The sequence below is a fragment of the Esox lucius genome, chromosome 16 (assembly GCF_011004845.1).
Source record: "Esox lucius isolate fEsoLuc1 chromosome 16, fEsoLuc1.pri, whole genome shotgun sequence".
Taxonomy (NCBI): domain Eukaryota; kingdom Metazoa; phylum Chordata; class Actinopteri; order Esociformes; family Esocidae; genus Esox; species Esox lucius.
In genome coordinates, this window is record NC_047584.1 from 21,668,793 (window position 1) to 21,688,023 (window position 19,231).

At 41.0% G+C, this 19,231-nt stretch overlaps 1 protein-coding gene across 1 annotated transcript in view; it reads right to left on the reverse strand.

Moving 5' to 3' along the window:
- The window catches only part of cps1 (carbamoyl-phosphate synthase 1, mitochondrial), a 57,363-nt gene extending 44,083 nt beyond the window's left edge, over positions 1-13,280 (reverse strand). The window contains exons 1-14 of the mRNA XM_013138000.3: positions 12,996-13,280; positions 10,811-10,920; positions 10,446-10,590; positions 9,522-9,611; positions 9,211-9,267; positions 8,075-8,167; positions 7,610-7,699; positions 7,060-7,188; positions 6,273-6,379; positions 5,837-5,978; positions 4,921-4,998; positions 706-804; positions 440-535; positions 25-214 (exon numbers count right to left, since the gene is read on the reverse strand). Of these exons, the coding sequence (XP_012993454.2) occupies positions 25-214; positions 440-535; positions 706-804; positions 4,921-4,998; positions 5,837-5,978; positions 6,273-6,379; positions 7,060-7,188; positions 7,610-7,699; positions 8,075-8,167; positions 9,211-9,267; positions 9,522-9,611; positions 10,446-10,590; positions 10,811-10,920; positions 12,996-13,115 (1,546 nt within the window). The 5' untranslated portion in view covers positions 13,116-13,280. The remainder of the gene's footprint in view (positions 1-24; positions 215-439; positions 536-705; positions 805-4,920; positions 4,999-5,836; positions 5,979-6,272; positions 6,380-7,059; positions 7,189-7,609; positions 7,700-8,074; positions 8,168-9,210; positions 9,268-9,521; positions 9,612-10,445; positions 10,591-10,810; positions 10,921-12,995) is intronic.
- Positions 13,281-19,231: the final 5,951 nt, after the last annotated feature.

Genomic DNA, 19,231 nt, shown 5'->3' on the forward strand with positions numbered 1-19,231 from the left:
CCAGGGGGACAGATAGCAACTAACCACAGTTAAGCGCCGTCTGTCCACCCATGGACAACAGGATTCCATCAGGTCTTTCCGTCTTGATGACCTCAGTGACAAACTGAGGGGTGACTGGCAGGAAGTAGACCGAGTCAGCCTGTTTGGTGCCCACCTCGTTGGTCTGCACCGATGCGATGTTCGGATTCATCAGCACCGTCCTCACATTCTCCTCCTGGAACACGCATATGCAGGGAGCACACGCACGCAATCAGACACATAACAGCCATGATGACATTCACACATGGTCTCAGATTCCCGGCAATCATGCTGTTGACTAGGGAAGAGCAGAAACAGATCAGGGACCAGGCTGAAAAAAGGTGAATCCACATTGTTCTTTCTAGTGACTTTGGACCATGTCAGGATCTGATCTGGCTCAGCCTCTCTCAGGCCCCCTCACCTTCATGGCTTTGACAGCCTGAGATCCGGAGTAGTCAAACTCCCCAGCCTGACCAATGGACAGGCCTCCGGACCCCAAAACCAGCACCTTGGTCACCTGTGTTAAGAAAAACCAGAAGACATTAGCAAAACTGTATTAAAACGTGAACCTAGAATACTTTCAGCCGCATGCTCAAACCAACTCTAAAACAAAATACAATCATGCACATAAAATGCATCCAGATTTTATTCAGTGTGGGGCTGTTCTACATTTCACAGGAAACTCACCTGAGTTCTGGGTGGGATGACAGGTTTCTTGGGCATGACCGACACAATGTTGCCATCCTTCCCATTCTTTATCAAGGATATGAACGCATCAAACAGGAACTGCAAAAATCAAACAGTGAATTCTAACTATGACTGACAGAACAGACAGTATGTTCAGGCTTGTGCTGTTAGATGTGGGTTGATCCCTTTAAGCAAAGCCTCTACGGTGTACTTAACTACATCACAATAGGGCCATATAATGTATACACTGGTGTTTTGATCATACAGTGGGGCAAAAAAGTATCTAGTCAGCCACCAATTGTGCAAGTTCTCCCACTTAAAAAGATGAGAGAGGCCTGTAATTTTCATCATAGGTACACTTCAACTATGAGAGACAAAATGAGGGATTATTTTTTTTTTTATGAATTCATTGGTAAATTCCTCGGTAAAATAAGTATTTGGTAACCTACAAACAAGCAAGATTTCTGCCTCTCACAGACCTGTAACTTCTTCTTTAAGAGGCTCTTCGGTCCTCCACTCATTACCTGTATTAATGGCACCTGTTTGAACTTGTCATCAGTATAAAAGACACCTGTCCACAACCTCAAACAGTCACACTCCAAACTCCACTATGGCCAAGACAAAAGAGCTGTCAAATAACACCAGAAACAAAATTGTAGACCTGCACCAGGCTGGGAAGACTGAATCTGCAATAGGTAAGCAGCTTGGTGTGAAGAAATCAACTGTGGGAGCATTTATAAGAAAATGGAAGACATACAAGACCACTGATAATCTCCCTCGATCCAGGGCTCCACGCAAGATCTCACCCCGTGGGGTTAAAATGATCACAAGAAGGGTGAGCAAAAATCCCAAAACCACACCGGGGGACCTAGTGAATGACCTGCAGAGAGCTGGGACCAAAGTAACAAAGGCTACAATCAGTAACACACTACGTCGCCAGGGACTCAAATCCTGCAGTGCCAGACGTGTCCCCTTGCTTAAGCCAGTACATGTCCAGGCCCGTCTGAGGTTTGCTAGAGAGCATTTGGATGGTCCAGAAGAGGATTGGGAGAATGTCATATGCATTGCATTGCATTGCATCATCTTCCGCTTATCCGGGGCCGGGTCGCGGGGGCAGCAGTCTAAGCAGGGATGCCCAGACTTCCCTCTCCCCAGACACTTCCTCCAGCTCTTCCGGGGGGACACCGAGGCGTTCCCAGGCCAGCCGGGAGACATAGTCCCTCCAGCGTGTCCTAGGTCTTCCCCGGGGTCTCTTCCCGGTGGGACGGGACCGGAACACCTTCCCAGGAAGGCGTTCCGGAGGCATCCGAAACAGATGCCCAAGCCACCTCAGCTGACCCCTCTCGATGTGGAGGAGCAGCGGCTCTACTCTGAGCTCCTCCCGGGTGACCGAGCTTCTCACCCTATCTCTAAGGGATCGCCCAGCCACCCTGCGGAGAAAGCTCATTTCGGCCGCCTGTATCCGGGATCTTGTCCTTTCGGTCATGACCCAAAGCTCATGACCATAGGTGAGAGTAGGAACGTAGATTGACCGGTAAATCGAGAGCTTCGCCTTGCGGCTCAGCTCTTTCTTCACCACGACAGACCGATACATCGACCGCATTACTGCAGAAGCTGCACCGATCCGTCTTTCAATCTCCCGTTCCATCCTTCCCTCACTCGTGAACAGGACCCCTAGATACTTAAACTCCTCCACTTGAGGCAGGCACTCTCCACCAACCTGAAGTGGGCAAGCCACCCTTTTCCGACTGAGGACCATGGCCTCGGATTTGGAGGTACTGATTTTCATCCCCACCGCTTCACACTCGGCTGCAAACCGTCCAAGAATGTCATATGGTCAGATGAAACCAAAATAGAACATTTTGGTAAAAACTCAACTCGTCGTGTCTGGAGGAGAAAGAATGCTGAGTTGCATCCAAAGAACACCATACCTACTGTGAAGCATGGGGGTGGAAACATCATGCTTTGGGGCTGTTTTTCTGCAAAGGGACCAGGACAACTGATCCGTGTAAAGGAAAGAATGAATGGGGCCATGTATCGTGAGATTTTGAAGGAAAACCTCCTTCCATCAGCAAGGGCATTGAAGATGAAACGTGGCTGGGTCTTTCAGCATGACAATGATCCCAAACACACCGCCCGGGCAACGAAGGTAAGAAGCATTTCAAGGTCCTGGAGTGGCATAGCCAGTCACCAGATCTCAACCCCATAGAAAATCTATGGAGGGAGTTGAAAGTCCGTGTTGCCCAGCGAAAGCCCCAAAACATCACTGCTCTAGAGGAGATCTGCATGGAGGAATGGGCCAAAATACCAGCAACAGTGTGTGAAAACCTTGTGAAGGCTTACAGAAAATGCTTGACCTCTGTCATTGCCAACAATGGGTATATAACAAAGTATTGAGATTAACTTTTGTTATTGACCAAATACTTATTTTCCACAATAATTTACCAATAAATTCAATAAAAATCCTACAATGTGTCTCTCATAGTTGAAGTGTACCTATGATGAAAATTACAGGCCTCTCTCATATTTTTAAGTGGGATAAATACTTTTTTGCCCCAATGTAGGTTGCACACATTATTTTAACTGTGTAATGGATGTAAAGTGCCTTTTTCATTCACTTTGCCAATATGTTGTTGTATGAAAGACTGAATTTATAATTGGATTAAATGTATTGTTTTTTATTCTAGAAACACAACCCCAATATGACTGCTAGAAACGTGTGCCAATATATTAAAAGTATGTAAGTGCATAAGTGTTCAGGCCCTTTAATCAGCGGTTTGAATAAGTTCCTTCGGCGGTGATCACAGCCAGCTTTGCAGAACTGGATTTGGGCAGTTTGTCACATTCTTCCTTGTACAGTAAATCATTTCAAACTGTCAGATTGGATGGGGAGCATCGGTGAACTGTGGTCTTCAGGTCACTGGGCTCATTCACAGACCTGTACCCAAGTCACTCCAGCACATTCTAGTCCCTGTGTTTAGTTTTTTTTTGGGGGGCTAAGACATAAATATTTTCTCCCAGTCTGAGGTCCCATGTGTAATCAGACCACAGAATATTTTCCTTCAGATGACATGTCATATGCCTTCTACATAGGACTGACATCTGTCTAGTCACTGTGTGGGACCATACACAGGTGTGTGCCTTTGTAAATAATGCCTAATCAACTGAATTTGCCACAGGTGCACACAAAGTTCTACCTCAAGCACGATCAAAGGATACAGGTTGAATCTGAGCTCAATTTGGTGTATAATGGTAAAGGTTCTGAATACTTACGAACATGAAATATTTAAGGTTGTTTTCAATAAATCGGCCCATATTTCTAATAACATGTTATTGCGTTATCAGTATAGGGTACATAGATGTCAAAAATAGATAATACATTATGAATTAAGTCTACAACACAACAAAAGGTGGATAAAGAGGAGGAGTCTAAATACTTTCCTAAGGGCCCTGTATATTATTTTTATGCGAGACAAGCAACCATTTTCTTAATAAGAAAATACATGTTGCACCCCTTAAAATAATACTTAATGTGTACCACATAGCAACCTCATCTCAAGAGATTTGAAAATGTTGTATTACATCAAAGTGTGGTGAAAGGAACAGATGCTGGGCCACTGGAGTGAAAGAAAAACACCTGGGGCTTTAGGAAAATGGGTTTACCGGACTTGCTGAAAACTGGCTCATTTAGCGAGTACTGCGACAGTATGTGAGTCCCAAGTCCCAGTCCGCACACCCCCCTAATCCACTTTACTGGTGTCAGTTTTAATCAAAGTACACTTTCTTTAGAAGCATGGATGTACCATTTTCATGTTTTATTTGATGTGCTTAAATATAGAGCAACCTAATAACATATTCAGACCTATTCTTAGTATACTGAATTACTAAACCTTCAGAAATAATGTTACATTTAGGAAATCTGTTGATTTTGCTATATATAATATATATTACAATATGAATTTCTTACAGCTTCTCTTCAGCTTAGTATTTTAAATTTACATATTCAATTTTCTTGCTCTTTCTTCTCTAGATAGTACCGTTTATTTTTCATTCTTAAGCTCTCTTCACTTTGGTTTCCATGATTTAAGACCCACAACTGAAGCAAACAACTACCGCATTTGAAAGGCAATCATTACATTTGAAAAATGCAAGGAAAATACAAAGGGACATCCATTATACAGTGAATTGCATTAACTGTTAGTAGATCAGTTTTACCTCAGTGTCTGTTGGTCCTCCTTTGGCCTCAGGATGGAACTGAGCTGTGAAGACTGGCTTGGTGTCATGCATGATGCCCTGAGACAGTAGACACAACAAATGTAGACAAGTAGACACAACAAATGTAGGCAAGTAGACACAACAAATGTAGTCAATTGAAAGTAAATTCTCTATTGATTTTTACCCGGTGTAGTCCATTTGGAAACAAAATATTTCTTCTTAAAAGTATGGAGCAAAGACAAAGACAACTGAACCTGATCATTGAAACATGCTAAATTAAACAAAATGTGTGTTTTGTGTCATTTGTTAACTGTGCTCCCTGAGTGGTGATTGCCTAATTAATTTCAAGTACAATTCTGTTTTTATCCAGCAGCTTGTATGCTTTCAGTAAACCATATAGACAGATTGCGTTTTAACATTTCTTTCTGAGACAAATCCTACCATTCCCAAGGTTTATCTCAAACTGAGTGAAGTGGGTTGTGTCAAGAATACAGCCACTGCAAGCCGACTGCCTGGATGTTTGCTTAGTAAAATAATTTGTACTATGATGGACAAGGGGGAAATAGCTTGTAATATTGGACCATCTGGATGTGACATTAATATAATAGCTAACATTATAGTAGCTAACTGCTTTTGTACTGCACAACAAGACCAATAGTGTAATAATGAGTTTCCTTTGATTGTTTGGTACCACCGTCATACAGCCAACTATTTCACTCAACAGAGAAGGTAGTATGGCTGCTTTACTGTGAGGGAAGTACTGAAGCTGACTGTAACCATGGAAACCAGTAATGATTTTAAGACAATGCTATCACTGCATTTTCTGTCACCAGTGGAATTATTAACCGTGGTTTCTAGCGGAAATTTGATAGGATCATTGTAAATATCCCATTGAAAAAAATTTAATAAAAAAGACCTCATTGGTTCCATCATTGGCGTTAACGAAAAGTGGGCTCCATCCGGGTGGTAGAGAACTACTGTCGATTCCATAACCATGGTTCTGGGCTGTGATGAAGGCCTGTCCCGTCATTACGTTCAACACAGGCTGGTTCTGACCTCTGCAGAAAAAATATACACACACGTTTAATCAAGTTCTATCTTAGTACCCACCGAATGGACTTATCTGAACTATTGGTGCGTGACTTGGTGGCTACGAAAGCTTGCAACGAGTCTCCCTCTCCCTACTTGATTTAGGATCCATTCCATCTAAAGCGCCAACAGTCCCACACTGTTACTAGGCTGTAAGCCCACAATTGGATATCCTGGGGACCAGGTTAGCTAGGCCCAAATGATGAAAGAATCAGCTGGCTAGAAGGACATCATGATGTGTCCTGCCATGCATGTGTTGTTACCTGTTGCCCATTGGCAGTTTGTATGACTTGGCCCCAGCAGCCAGCGCTGTGATCTGGTTGCCCATACAGATACCAAAGACTGGCTGTGACCGGTCACTCTCCAGCACCTGGGGCCAAGGAGATGGTAGGATGACAGAGAATGGTTGAGAGGGAAAACAATAAGCCACATATTAGCTTAATCATTAGTTGGAGAACAATGCACAACAATACACAAACAGGTCTGATGTTACACATTCCCATCACATGTAAATGATACTACTAATAACGATATCAATACCATAACATAATTAAGAGCAATACCCATAGGCAACGAGCAAGGCTTTTCCCCCATAAAGGAAACACAGAACCAGACAGGTGGAGGCTGGTGTGGTGGGTGGGAAGCACCCGCATGCTACGAGGACCTACGAACATCAGACTGACTTAATAACCTGACGATTAAACAGTCAGTGTGAAATCTGATTGGAGGGATCCCAATTCAAGATGACGCATCACTTGGCCTATGACCACGCCGGTATACTGTCTGAACTGGCTTTGCGAATGTATTTTCATAATGCAAGAGATTCCCCAGAAAATGAAACATCTTCATCCCTTTACATTGAGGTCAGTACAAGTTTCCATTGTGAAACACATCCATCAGATCCGTCCATCAGTAGATCAGATGATATTTCATGTGGGATTGCTAATCTTTCAGCACAATAACCATTAAAAATGAAATTGTTCTAAGTCAACTGTTCTCCGTAGTAAATTATGTCTCCTCCATATTGCAATGGGCAGCTGACAGTCTTACCTTGCGGACATTTTGTATGAGTTCTACAGCCAAAGATGGGTCGCCAGGGCCGTTGGAGATGAATAGGCCGTCATACTCCAGGTTCATTAAGTCCTGGTTCCAAGGCACCAGATGGACTTCAGCTCCACGCTATAGACACAGAGAGAAAAAAGAGAGAAACCAAGAAAGAGCCAGATCATGGCCAATATTTAGGGTCATGGTTTCAAACTATGATCATTAGGTCCAATTTCGCAGCCCTTCGACATTTCAAGTAATGTTTTTTATTGCTTCCAAATTCTGCTCCCTCTCCCCTTCGCTCAGAAAGAGTTGTCTTTTGTAGACACAGTTTTTATTTCTCAAAAAAATTTACAAGTGCAAGATATATTCTAGGATATTACAGTAACTTCATTGAATTTCTATATGACTACCAGAAGCGGGTATTATGTTTTAGTCTTTATTCTACACACAAACCCACAGGAACATACTGTAGTCTACGTCTGTATCATCTATCACAGGAGACATGAAGTCAGTGATCTGTGCTAAACTATCTTATTCAGTCTCTTCCTCTCACCTTAACCAACAGTCGGATGATATTGTGTTTGATGCCACAGTCAACAGCCACGACTTTGATAGGGTTGCCTTTCCCAAACACTTTGGTCTCCTGGAAAAAAACAGTAAAAAGAAAGGATATCAGAATCACCAGAAACATCGACAGCATCACTGTCATTAACATAATTCGGTCTGCTGTAGTAGTTGTAATGGTAGCAGTAGCAGATCTAGTAGTAACAGTGGTATTAACATTGGTAGTAGTAGCAGTAGTAGTAGTAGTTGTTCTGGTAGTATTCGTACATCTAGTAGTAACTAGTGACTAACTCACTTTGGATAGGAGAGTCATCTACATTACTATAATTAGATTTGATCGTACATCAGTCAGAACAAAGTACCTTTGTGGAGACCTGGATTTATTGTACATCAGTCAGAACATAGTACCTTTGTGGAGACCTGGATTTATTGTACATCAGTCAGAACATAGTACCTTTGTGGATACTTCTGCTACAATGTTTAGCCGGTTGGGGTCTGATATTTCCACCGGCTGGCCCTCAAACTCAATCTTCCCCAACACTGTACCCTATAGTAGAAAAACATATACAGTATGTACATATATAATATAATTAACAATAATAAATATATTACAAAAATATTATATAAAAGCAATAAGGCACTCAGTGCTTTTCTTAGTCACGTTGTCTCACGGATTGCCTGGAGACAGCACTTGGCCGCGCTATATTAGACATATACCACAAAGCCTTGAGATGTCTTATTGCTAGTAAAAAACTAATAACAACAAAACTATAAAAGGTTCAGTGAAATATATACAGCTCTGGAAAAAATTAAGAGACCACTCCTAATTATTCTTAAATCAGCATCTCTACATTTATGGCAGCCATTCCATTCCAGTGTCTGTTAAATTCCAACACGGGCACACCTCATTTTACTTAATGAGGTATAGATTAGGTGATTACCTGAACCAAATCTAATTTAACAAGGGAAAGTATAAAAACCACTGATGTGGTCATAACAATCCTTTTGCAACAGGACCAGCTGGATGACAAAAACAGTGCTAGTGGTACCTCAAAGGTAATTTGAATGAAAAAAATTATTTTCAGCACGACAAAAGAGTTAAAAAGAAAAGCTTTGAGTGAGGAAAAGTGAGGCTTTGAGTGAGGCTTTACTGGCAGAGGGATACAGTGAGCATCAGGTTGTTTCCATCCTGAACATTTCAAAGCCTGTGGTTCATAAGAACAAGGTCAAGCAACAGACATTGGGGACAACAAAGCTACAGACTGGCAGAAGGCGAAAGCGACTGTCCACTGACCGAGATGACCATCAACTCATTCGAATGTCACTCAACAACCGTAGGATGACATCAAGTGACCTACAAAAAGAATGTTTTTTTCCAGAGCTGTACATCACAGATTTTGGCCTACTTTTCCCTCTGGTCCACAGATCAATTCACCATAATGCAGGGCTGTGAACAGGACGTCTTTTAGATGGGATGTTCTGACTCACTGTGGTCAATGAAGATCCCATTGAACTTATCATAACAGTGAAAAGATACAATATTGATTGAATACATTTAGTTTGTCAAGTTGCTTACAGTAACCCTTTTACCTTGTCTCTGATGATCTTGGTCAGCATTCTGGTGTCCACACCAAACAATGCAGGGACCTTTGAAACAATAGGAGAAAATATTCCTTCAAATTACAGCCAAACATTTAAGACGATGTGGTTCTTAAAACCACAGCGCTCAGAACTGGTGAAATGGCTAAAATAAAAAAATTGTTGATTAATAGTGGGTTTTCATTCAAAAGTAACATTAGAAAAAAGTTATTCATATGCATCAGTTAATATAAAAGCCATTACAGGGAAATGTTTTTAGTGCAGACCTCCTACTTATGTGAACTAAAATACAGTCCTTCTACCTTCTCCTCCTGTAGCCACTTTCCCAGAGACTTGACAGAGTTCCAGTGGCTGTATTCGTGACTGTAGTCCTGTACAAGCAGACCAGACACCTGCACAGAACACATCACAAACCTGACATCTTAGTTATCACATAATAATGTTATACTTTATTTCCTCTGGACATTACATACCTTTTAATATGCATGTAAAGTAGTCACCTCAGAAATGATTGGCACCATACTAAGATGAACAAAAATGGCTGTATCAAATAAACAGCACAGGAAATAAGCTACCTTCCCATCTAAAATTACTGTCTCCCTTGATTATGATGAGGGAAAAAGGTCTGTATAAAATAAACAGCACAGCTAATGAACAGGTTACAGGTGTTGGTTTGTTCCAACATGTGGTACATTTTGCACTTGGTTCATTCTGGAATCATTACCAAATTTTGCATACTCAAATTATACATTTATTTTGTCAAGATTATTAGCACCTACCCTTACAAATGCCTGGTGGACAGTTATGGTATTTAATAATAAGCCATGCATTTTTTTTCACCATGGCTGCTCCTGAAATCTATAGTATATGGGAACTTATACCACATGTATGAAAATGAAATGACATTTTAATGCTCTAACAGTGTTTAACAACATTTGTTCCATATTTTATCATTTGAACATTTAATTTGTATTCAAATGTTTCCTCACCTAATACTTTTCAATAGTTTTTGTGTTGTTGAGGCACAAACCAGACAATAAGCATTTCACAGCACCATGTACTTCATGTATGTCATGTGTATATAGAAAAGAAACAAACGTGAATTTGAACACAAAGCTGACACACCTGCGTTTCCTCCTTAAGCCCAGTCAATCCAACGCTCCCATACATAGTACGCGCGCGCACACACACACACACACACACACAGACACACACACCAGACCCACCTGTATGCGTTCTGACTCAATGTTTCTCCTCAGGCCCAGCTCGTCCAGCTCTTGTGTGTTTGGAACGCCATAGTTCCCCACAATGGGATAGGTAAGAGTCAGGATCTGACCTCTATAGCTGGGGTCAGTCAGGGCCTCTGGGTAACTGTAGAAGTTGAGTTAATACATACAGATGTAGGCTGTTTATGCTGTAGCCAACCCATTTGGTCGGTTTCAGGTTTGTCAAGACAAGACTGTCCCTAGGATTCGACAAGGTTGTCATCTCTTACTCAAGCAGTTACAGGCAATTTGTTTTCATACATGCACATTAGCGATGACTATGAGGGCCTCTGAATGGAGACATAGAGAAGACAGTAACTGCTTACCCCACCAGACCGGTATTGAAGACCAGCTCCCCACCTGCTGAGTGTTCATACCCAAAGGAGAAGCCCTTCATCCGGGTACCATCTTCAAGGACCACGTTGGCCGTTCGGGCCTACGAGATAGGAGGAGAGTTGCCACTAAGATGAAGAGTTTGTTAAATGACTCTCACATTACACACAAAGTACTGGACACATCCATGAGTGGAGCCGGTAATTACATAGGCCTGAATGAAGTCCAAAATCGTAAAATTATTATGAAAAGGTAATACACATATAATAAGGCAGTGGCAACTTTTTATAATACTGGTCCAGAACCGTAGTCCAGGTCATTCTCTGTTTATGACCTGTTAATGGCGGTATTAAAATGCAAGAGGCTCTTTTGTAAAAACAAACAATAATGTGCTCTTATTTTCATGGGTCGGGAGAGAAGTCTTGGTCTAATTGAAATTAATACATCTGTAAACTAAAGAGGTAGCTACAGTACCAGAATCCTGTGAGTGACACACTCAATGAGGGGCCATATCCTGGATGAATGCTGAACTAGACAATTCTCTTGTTCTCTTTTATACAGCCTAGGCTTATCCACTGAGGATGCTAGTCTATCGGTGTGTGTTTGTGTGTGTGTGTATGTGTGCGCGCGTGGGCGTGTGTGTGTAACAAAATTACCTTTAATTTAATGCTTATGCTGATGTATATATTGTATATATGTGTATATAAACGGTACCAGTGAAAAGTTTGGACGCATCTACTAATTTAAGTATATTTCTATTGGTTATGTGATTTTCAACATTTTGGAATAGTAGTGATGAAAGAAACTGGGCAATAACACATGGAATCATGCAGTAACCAAAAAATGTTAAACATTTGCCTTAATGACATCTTTGCACACTCTTTGCATTCTCTCAACCAGCTTCATGAGGTCGATTAGATTAGATTCAACTTTACTGTTGTAGAGGATAATTTCAATACAGTTTCCAAACTCAGAAATTGGCAATTAACTGCACCTCAGATTGTAGCCCAAATAAATTCTTCAGAGTTTAGTAACAGACACATACTGACATCAATTGTTTCAAGGTTCATGGTTGATTTGCTGTAAAGAAACCACTACTGAAGGACACCAATAAAAGAGACTTGCATGGGCCAAAAAATGAGAACTGGACATTAGAAAGATTGGTCCTTTGGTCTGATGAGTCAAAATTTGAGATTGTTGGTACCAACCACCATGAGGTGTTTTGGTACTCAATGCTGGTGACACAGACTGTGATTTATTTACAATATAAAGGCACACTCAACCTGCATGGCTAATACAGCATCGTGCTGCAATACAACATCACATCTGGTTCGCACTTAGTGGGACTTTTTTCCCCCAACAGGACAATGACCCAAAAGAAACCTCCAGGCGGAGAGTGATAGTGCTGCATCAGATGACCTGACCTCCACAGAGTGTGCAAATCTGTTGTTAATTACAAGGCAATAGTGTGGGAACTTCGAAAAATAATTTTTTTGGGTTGTTGGTGTTATTTCATAGTTTCGATGTCTTCATCATTATTATACTACGTGAAAAATTGTAAAACAAACAAAATACACTGAGTAGGTGTGTCCAACTTTTTGAGTGTGTTTGTGGGTATATATATATATATATATATATATAAAATATTGATCAGAACTTTCTCTTTGCTAATGTGCCTACAGTAACTGCAGCCAGAAGTTTCAGTAATCGACATGATGCAACACCTCCCCGGGATTGGCCACACCATTTCCATGTTTTCAGCAGCGTTGCAACTAAACGAGCCTGTTTTCACTGCAATGGCATGTGTTTCTTTCCCAGATGCAAAGTCAATAACAAGCTGGCCTGGTGTCACTGTCAACTGCATGCTGCGTCAAACAAACTTACCATCAGTACGCTCAATTAGCTTCAGTAGATAAGTAGCAATCTAGCTAACGTTACCTAGCCTTCACTGCCGGCCAACCACGCTACAGTAACTTCAACTACAGTAAACTGTATTGATAACTCATTTTCTTTTACAACTAACAAAACACTCCCTTTCTCTTCATGCATATGTTTTGACGATGGCATTGATCAATCATTGGCAAACTAAAACAAGCGCAAGGGGGTTGTTTTTTACTCTTGAACAAAAACTTCCAAACAAGCGAGCACACCAGTAGCCTACTATATTTTTTACAGTACCTTTACAGATAAAAGCCGTGAAGACCTCTTCATACAGGAGGGGTGGCTGCTTCTTCTGGCAGAGAGCCATGCTTGCCTCAGTGATTTGACGACGTTGCAGGCTGACAGGATTTTTGTCATGTTCAGACTTTAAGTCAGTACTTATTGTGAATATATTCGTGGTTGCTCTGTGCAAGCAAAATTATTCCGTGCAGATGTTGTAAATGTTTTGCTATTGAAAACACATGCCCCACTGTCGAAAAGTGTGAATGAATGAACCGCGTGTCGCGTCTGGGAAGATCCACTAGAAAGCGATCCATGTAATTGCATATAACTACAACATGACTCTGTGATTGGCTGCCGTGTTGTTTTTCTCTGCGCGTTTCTTTACACGTGAACACCGTGACATCTGTTCGATACAACGTTTATTCCATAATGCATATTATGAGGGTAAATTAGGATGTTAAAAACCGGCATACGTTTTGTAAGCATAAAAAATATTTGCAAACTTGTAAAAAAAATATTTGCAAACGTGTAATTAGTTGTGTAGTTGTAAGAAAGACTTGCAATATATTTTTTAAATGTTTTGCAAACATATATATATATTTTTTAGTTTGCAAACTTGACATTCATTTTGTAGTTGTTAAAAATAATTTAATACTGGTAACTAAGTTGACATTTGCAATCATGCAACTCATAAATGACACTTGCCAGTGTAAAAAATGCACGCACTGACTTGCCAATAAAATTCCGCTAGACTTGTGACAAAATTATTTGTACTTGTAATTCACTGTCTGCGGTGGTACGTATTGCAGCTTTTGCAAGCGGAGATACACTGATTTGCACCGCATAGCTTTGTCTGACCAATGAACTGAGTGCATGGCGAGCGCGCCACGTTTTCAGCGTTAAACGGATCTGAGTAGATTCTGGAACACGCAGCGTGATATGTTTCAACCAGTGTTGCCAGATGTGGTGGGTACCCATTTTATTGGGCTATTTTTTATGACAATAAGCAACAAAAAATTGGCTTGGGTGTGCCGATTCAGATGGGGTTGTATAGAATAATAGCTTTCAGGCAGTTTGCTTTTGGAGTCCGCCGGTGCAGTTTTACCGTCGATTAAAGTTTTTCAGTCAATGAAGTCTGGCAACCCTGGTTTCAGCTCATAGTGAGGCAGAAGGATAGAAACCTTTCTTAGCCGGGTCGGCTTCTCCTACCTCAGTTTTCGATAGTATAACAAACCTTTTATCTACTTCGTAGAACGTGACAATACATTTGTAAAGTATGAAAAACTGATTTGAATAAAAACAATATAAATGTTCCTGGAAAGATTAATAACCTGCTAAGTTTAAAAAAAATAGTAGACTGATAGCTAGGAATTGACATTGCAAGTCACCATATTTTGCATATGATTTTTCATATTGAAACTGTACCCTGTTCTCTTTGGAACGGAAATTCCTATAAAGCAGGGACATCGCTAGGCCTATTTTAGGGGGGCTTTTGTCAACTAGGCCTATGGTTTATTTACTATGAACCATAGGCCTAGTTGACAAATGTATTTTGTTATTTTGGCATTTTTTTGCATTTTGTTGGTGTTGGGTGGAGTGGAATTTAATTTCTTTACTTTGATTGAATGTAATTCATTAGATGAGTGCCTAACACAAACTATGAGACAGTTGTATTTTTAGCCAACCTTGAGCAAAAATTACTTTATTTTGATACATTTTACATCTGTTGCTATTCTCAGAATACTTGATGAAAATATGTTTAGGGGAGCATGCCCAGACCACCCAAACTGAGGCTTAGCCCTCCTATCCATGAATTTTTAGTGACGTCCCTGCTATGAAAAAAAAAAAGAGCTAATTAAGTCTAAGCTTTTTGCCATCCCTAGTAGATATAACAAATATGTTAAACAAATGCAAACACTATAAATAATAAACAATAAATACATATTATAATGAGAACCACATTAAACTGATATGTATTGGCCCAAACTAGTCTAATACAAAATATAAATCATGCAAAGTGAATTCTTTTATCCTTGTAGTAAAAACAGTATCTCACAAAAGTGAGTAGACCCCTCAAATTTTTGCAAATATTTGATTATATCTTTTCATGTGACAACACAGAAGAAATTACACTTTGCTACAATGTAAAGTAGTGAGTGTACAGCTTGAATAAAAGTGTACATTTGCTGTCCCCTCAAAATAACACAACACACAGCCATTAAGGTCTAAACTGCTGGCAACAAAAGTGAGTACACCCCTAAGTGAAAATGTTCAAATTGGGCCCAAAATGTCAATAGGTTGTGTGGGCACTATCATTTTCCAGCACTGCCTTAACCCTCTTGGTGCATGGAGTTCACCAGAGCTTCACAGGTTGCCACTGAAGTCCTCTTCCACTCCTCCATGATGACATCATGAAGCTACTAAACTGGTGGCTGTAAGAGACCTTGTGCTCGTCCACCTTCCGTTTGAGGATGCCCCTCAGATGCTCAATAGGGTTTGGGTCTGGAGACATGCTTGGCCAGTCAATCACCTTTACTCTCAGCTTCTTTAGCAAGGCAGTGATTGTCTTGGAGGTGTGTTTGGGGTCGTTATCATGTTGGAATACTGCCCTGCGGCCCAGTCTCCAGAGGGAGGGGATCATGCTTTGCACTGTATGAACTGTAGCTCCCCAGTGCCGACAGCACTCATGCAGCCCCAGACCATGACACTCCCACCACCATGCTTGACTGTAGGCAAGACACACTTGTCTTTGTACTCCTCACCTGGTTGCTGCCACACATGCCCAACACCATCTGAGCCAAATACGTTTATCTTGGTCTTATAAGACCACAGGCCATGGTCCCAGTAATCCATGTCCTTAGTCTGCTTGTCTTCAGCAAACTGTTTGCGGGCTTTCTTGTGCATCATCTTTAGAAGAGGCTTCCTTCTGGGATGACAGCCATGCAGTCCATTTGATGCAGTGTGCGGCGTATGGTCTGACCACTGACAGGCTGACCCCCCACCCCTTCAACCTCAGCAGCAATGCTGGCAGCACTCATACATCCATTTTCCAAAGACAACCTCTGGATATGACGCTGAGCCCGTGCACTCAACTTCTTTGGTCGACCATGGCGAGGCCTGTCCTGTTAAACCGCTGTATGGTCTTGGCCACCGTGCTGCAGCTCAGTTTCAGGGTTTTGGCAATCTACTTATAGCCTAGGCCATCTTTATGTAGAGCAACAATTATTTTTTTCAAATCCTCAGAGAGTTCTTTGCCATGAGGTGCCATGTTCAACTTCCAGTGACCAGTATGAGGGAGTGTAAGAGCGATAACACCCAATTTAAAACACCTGCTCCCCATTCACACCTGAGACCTCGTAACACTAATGAGTCACATGACACTGGGGAGGGAAAATGGCTAATTGGGCCCAATTTGGAAATTTTCACTTAGGGGTGTACTCACTTTTTTTGCCAGCGGTTTAGACATTAATGGCTGTGTGTTGTTATTTTGAGGGGACAGTAAATTTACACTGTTATACAAGCTGTACACTCAATACATTACATTGTAGCAAAGTGTCATTTCTTCAGTGTTGTCACATGAAAAGATATTGAAATGTGAGGGGTGTACTCACTTTTGTGAGATACTGTACATACCTGTGTCAAAGGCAAAATGTAGCTTTATTTAGTTAGATCTGATATGGTACTATTTCTTTTATGTGAATGAATTTCAGGTTGGTTTGTCTCAGTGGGGAATCACAATCTGATAATGCAGATAAAGTGGATTGCGTTGTTGTTGTTTTTAAATGAACTGCAGTACCAATAAAAACTGAAATGTATTTATATTATTATTTGTAAAAGTATTTACCCACTTAGCTATGACAATCTCGAGTAAGATGTGGTGCAGCCACATAATAATTTATTGAATAGAGTTTCCCTCTGTGAATTTAAAATGTCACATGATCTCAGTTCAGAAATATATAAATACAGTGTGTGTTTCTGGAAGACTCCAGAGTATGACAAATAGCATATCCAACCAACAGCCCTGTAGACCAAAGAATAAATAAGCCCTGGAGGATGTTCTAGTAAAATAATACCAAACTATACAAAAAAATCCAAAACTTAGAACATCCTCTGCACCTGATAAAGAGGTTTGTGTTCAGAGAATGGTAATTCTGAAAGCAATACAGATTTCGACAAATGGAAGAAACTGTCCATATGTCAGTTATTAACGTGGCCCAATAAACTAGGCTATATGGAACAGTTTAGATGTGGTAGACAGCAAATATGTGGCAAAATAAAATTATTGCTGGTTGGATATGTGTAAAAATAATTCAGTTTTTTTGTTCTACATGCATTCAACAGGATTTTTTCTCTCCAAGTGCAAAGGGGGATTTTGACCAATACGTTGGGGGGCTACGAAAATTGATTTTCATGACCTCATTTTTAAAATACTAAAATGCTTGAGGGAGCTGAACTGGGGCTACACAGATATGTGAAGTGGCTATAGCCCCCCTAGCCCCGGTGTAGCGCTGTGTCTGACCGCCTGTGTGAATGGACAACCAGGAATCCTCAACACATCTACACCCCGCACAAAGACTAACTGTGATGCACCCAATCTCTCCTCCACTCTCAGCCAGGAAAGACTGACATGCGTCATTGACATTCACCCTCTGTTTGCATCTAGGTGTCATATGTGCTGCTCTACCGACTCCAATTTGCCCATGTCCTTCTCCGACACACCTGAGCCCACAGCTGGACAGTGCTTGACCTCTGAGAAAACAAAGACCTGTAAGACTTTTCATGTTGACTGGATAGTCTAGAAAGCAGACCAGTGCGTCACCACAGATAGACCTCTTATCATTTTAACTATCTCTGTCTCTAGGGGGCAGTTTCTCAGACAGATCAAGCCTAATACAGGACTATAAATGTATTCCCTTACAGAGTCTCTACTGAGCTTGATGTTTTGTCCAGGATTGGTCTCAATCTGTGGCTAGGAAACTATGGGGATAAAATGTTTTGTGTGTCCAGTGTTAAATTCCAATTACATTTTATAACCAGATTGTAACAACAAAAAGGGGAAAATAATTGTTTGTGTGTTAAATCTTTTTTCCATCAGCCTGTAATTATTTCACTACTGCCTGCTCCTGTCTCACAGTGGGGAGAAACGTCTGAACAGTGCCCTGAAGCAGAATAAGAGGAGGAGTCTCCACTCTTGCCTGTACTTGCCAGTCTGCTGGGTCTGTGTATGCGATCCACGTATTTGTGGATCAATCAATCTCCAAAGAGACAAACCTGAAAAATTGGTCCTTACAACATCTTTTTGGCAGGCAGGTCTCCACTAAGAAGAATGGGATTTCCAGCTTCACAGAAAGTTTAGAGTAAAGCTTACAATTGGGCAACATGTTGTAGATATTAGAGTTATGATTACTTCAGTGTTAGGGTATTGCATTTGGGCCTGTTTTAGTTTAAGCTAAAAGGTTAGGTTATTGAGAATATGGTAACGGTTTGGATAACGGTAGGCTTATCACTAGGCGATTGGGAACATGGATTTCTGAGTTATGGTAAGGTGTCAGTTCCCCAAAATAATGAAAAGACAAACATGTCTGACCAGCTGAACAGGCTGGTGCAAGTAATACAAACTTGCTATGGCAAATCATAAAAGAATGAGTGGGTTAGAGAGAGGCAGAGATACGAAAGAAAAGGAGAGTACGAGCAGAGAGGGAGATGGATGGAAACTCAGAGGATGCCCCTTTTGTATAAAGGGTTCACTTCACATGACTTGTAGGTAGATGTCAGGATGGTCAAAAACGACTTCCAAAGTCCTTGTTTCAGAGCCACTCCAAAACAGGCCAGTGACAAACATCTCACAAACATCTCATGTTTTTCTTCCCTGAAAGAGGACTTGGAATGATGTCATATCACCAATACCACTAGGTATTACATATTGAATGAGTGTCAATACACTCATCACATCTATAATGTCCCTCTTCAGTTCATGTTGTGTTTCCTCAGTAACAGCTTGCACGGCCTTCCAGAGGAATGGGATCACTTACTACATATATATATATATATATATATATATATACCCTAGTAGGCTTCCACTACACACAGGTCTGGTTTCCCTTGTATCTAACTTTATCCATGGTTTCCCAAATGGAATCATGTTCCCTACAAAGTCCAGGTTATGGACACTTTTCAAAAGTAGTACACAATGAAGGGAATAGGGGTCCATGTGGGAAGCAACTAAAGTAGCTCGACTTGTAGTGCACTAG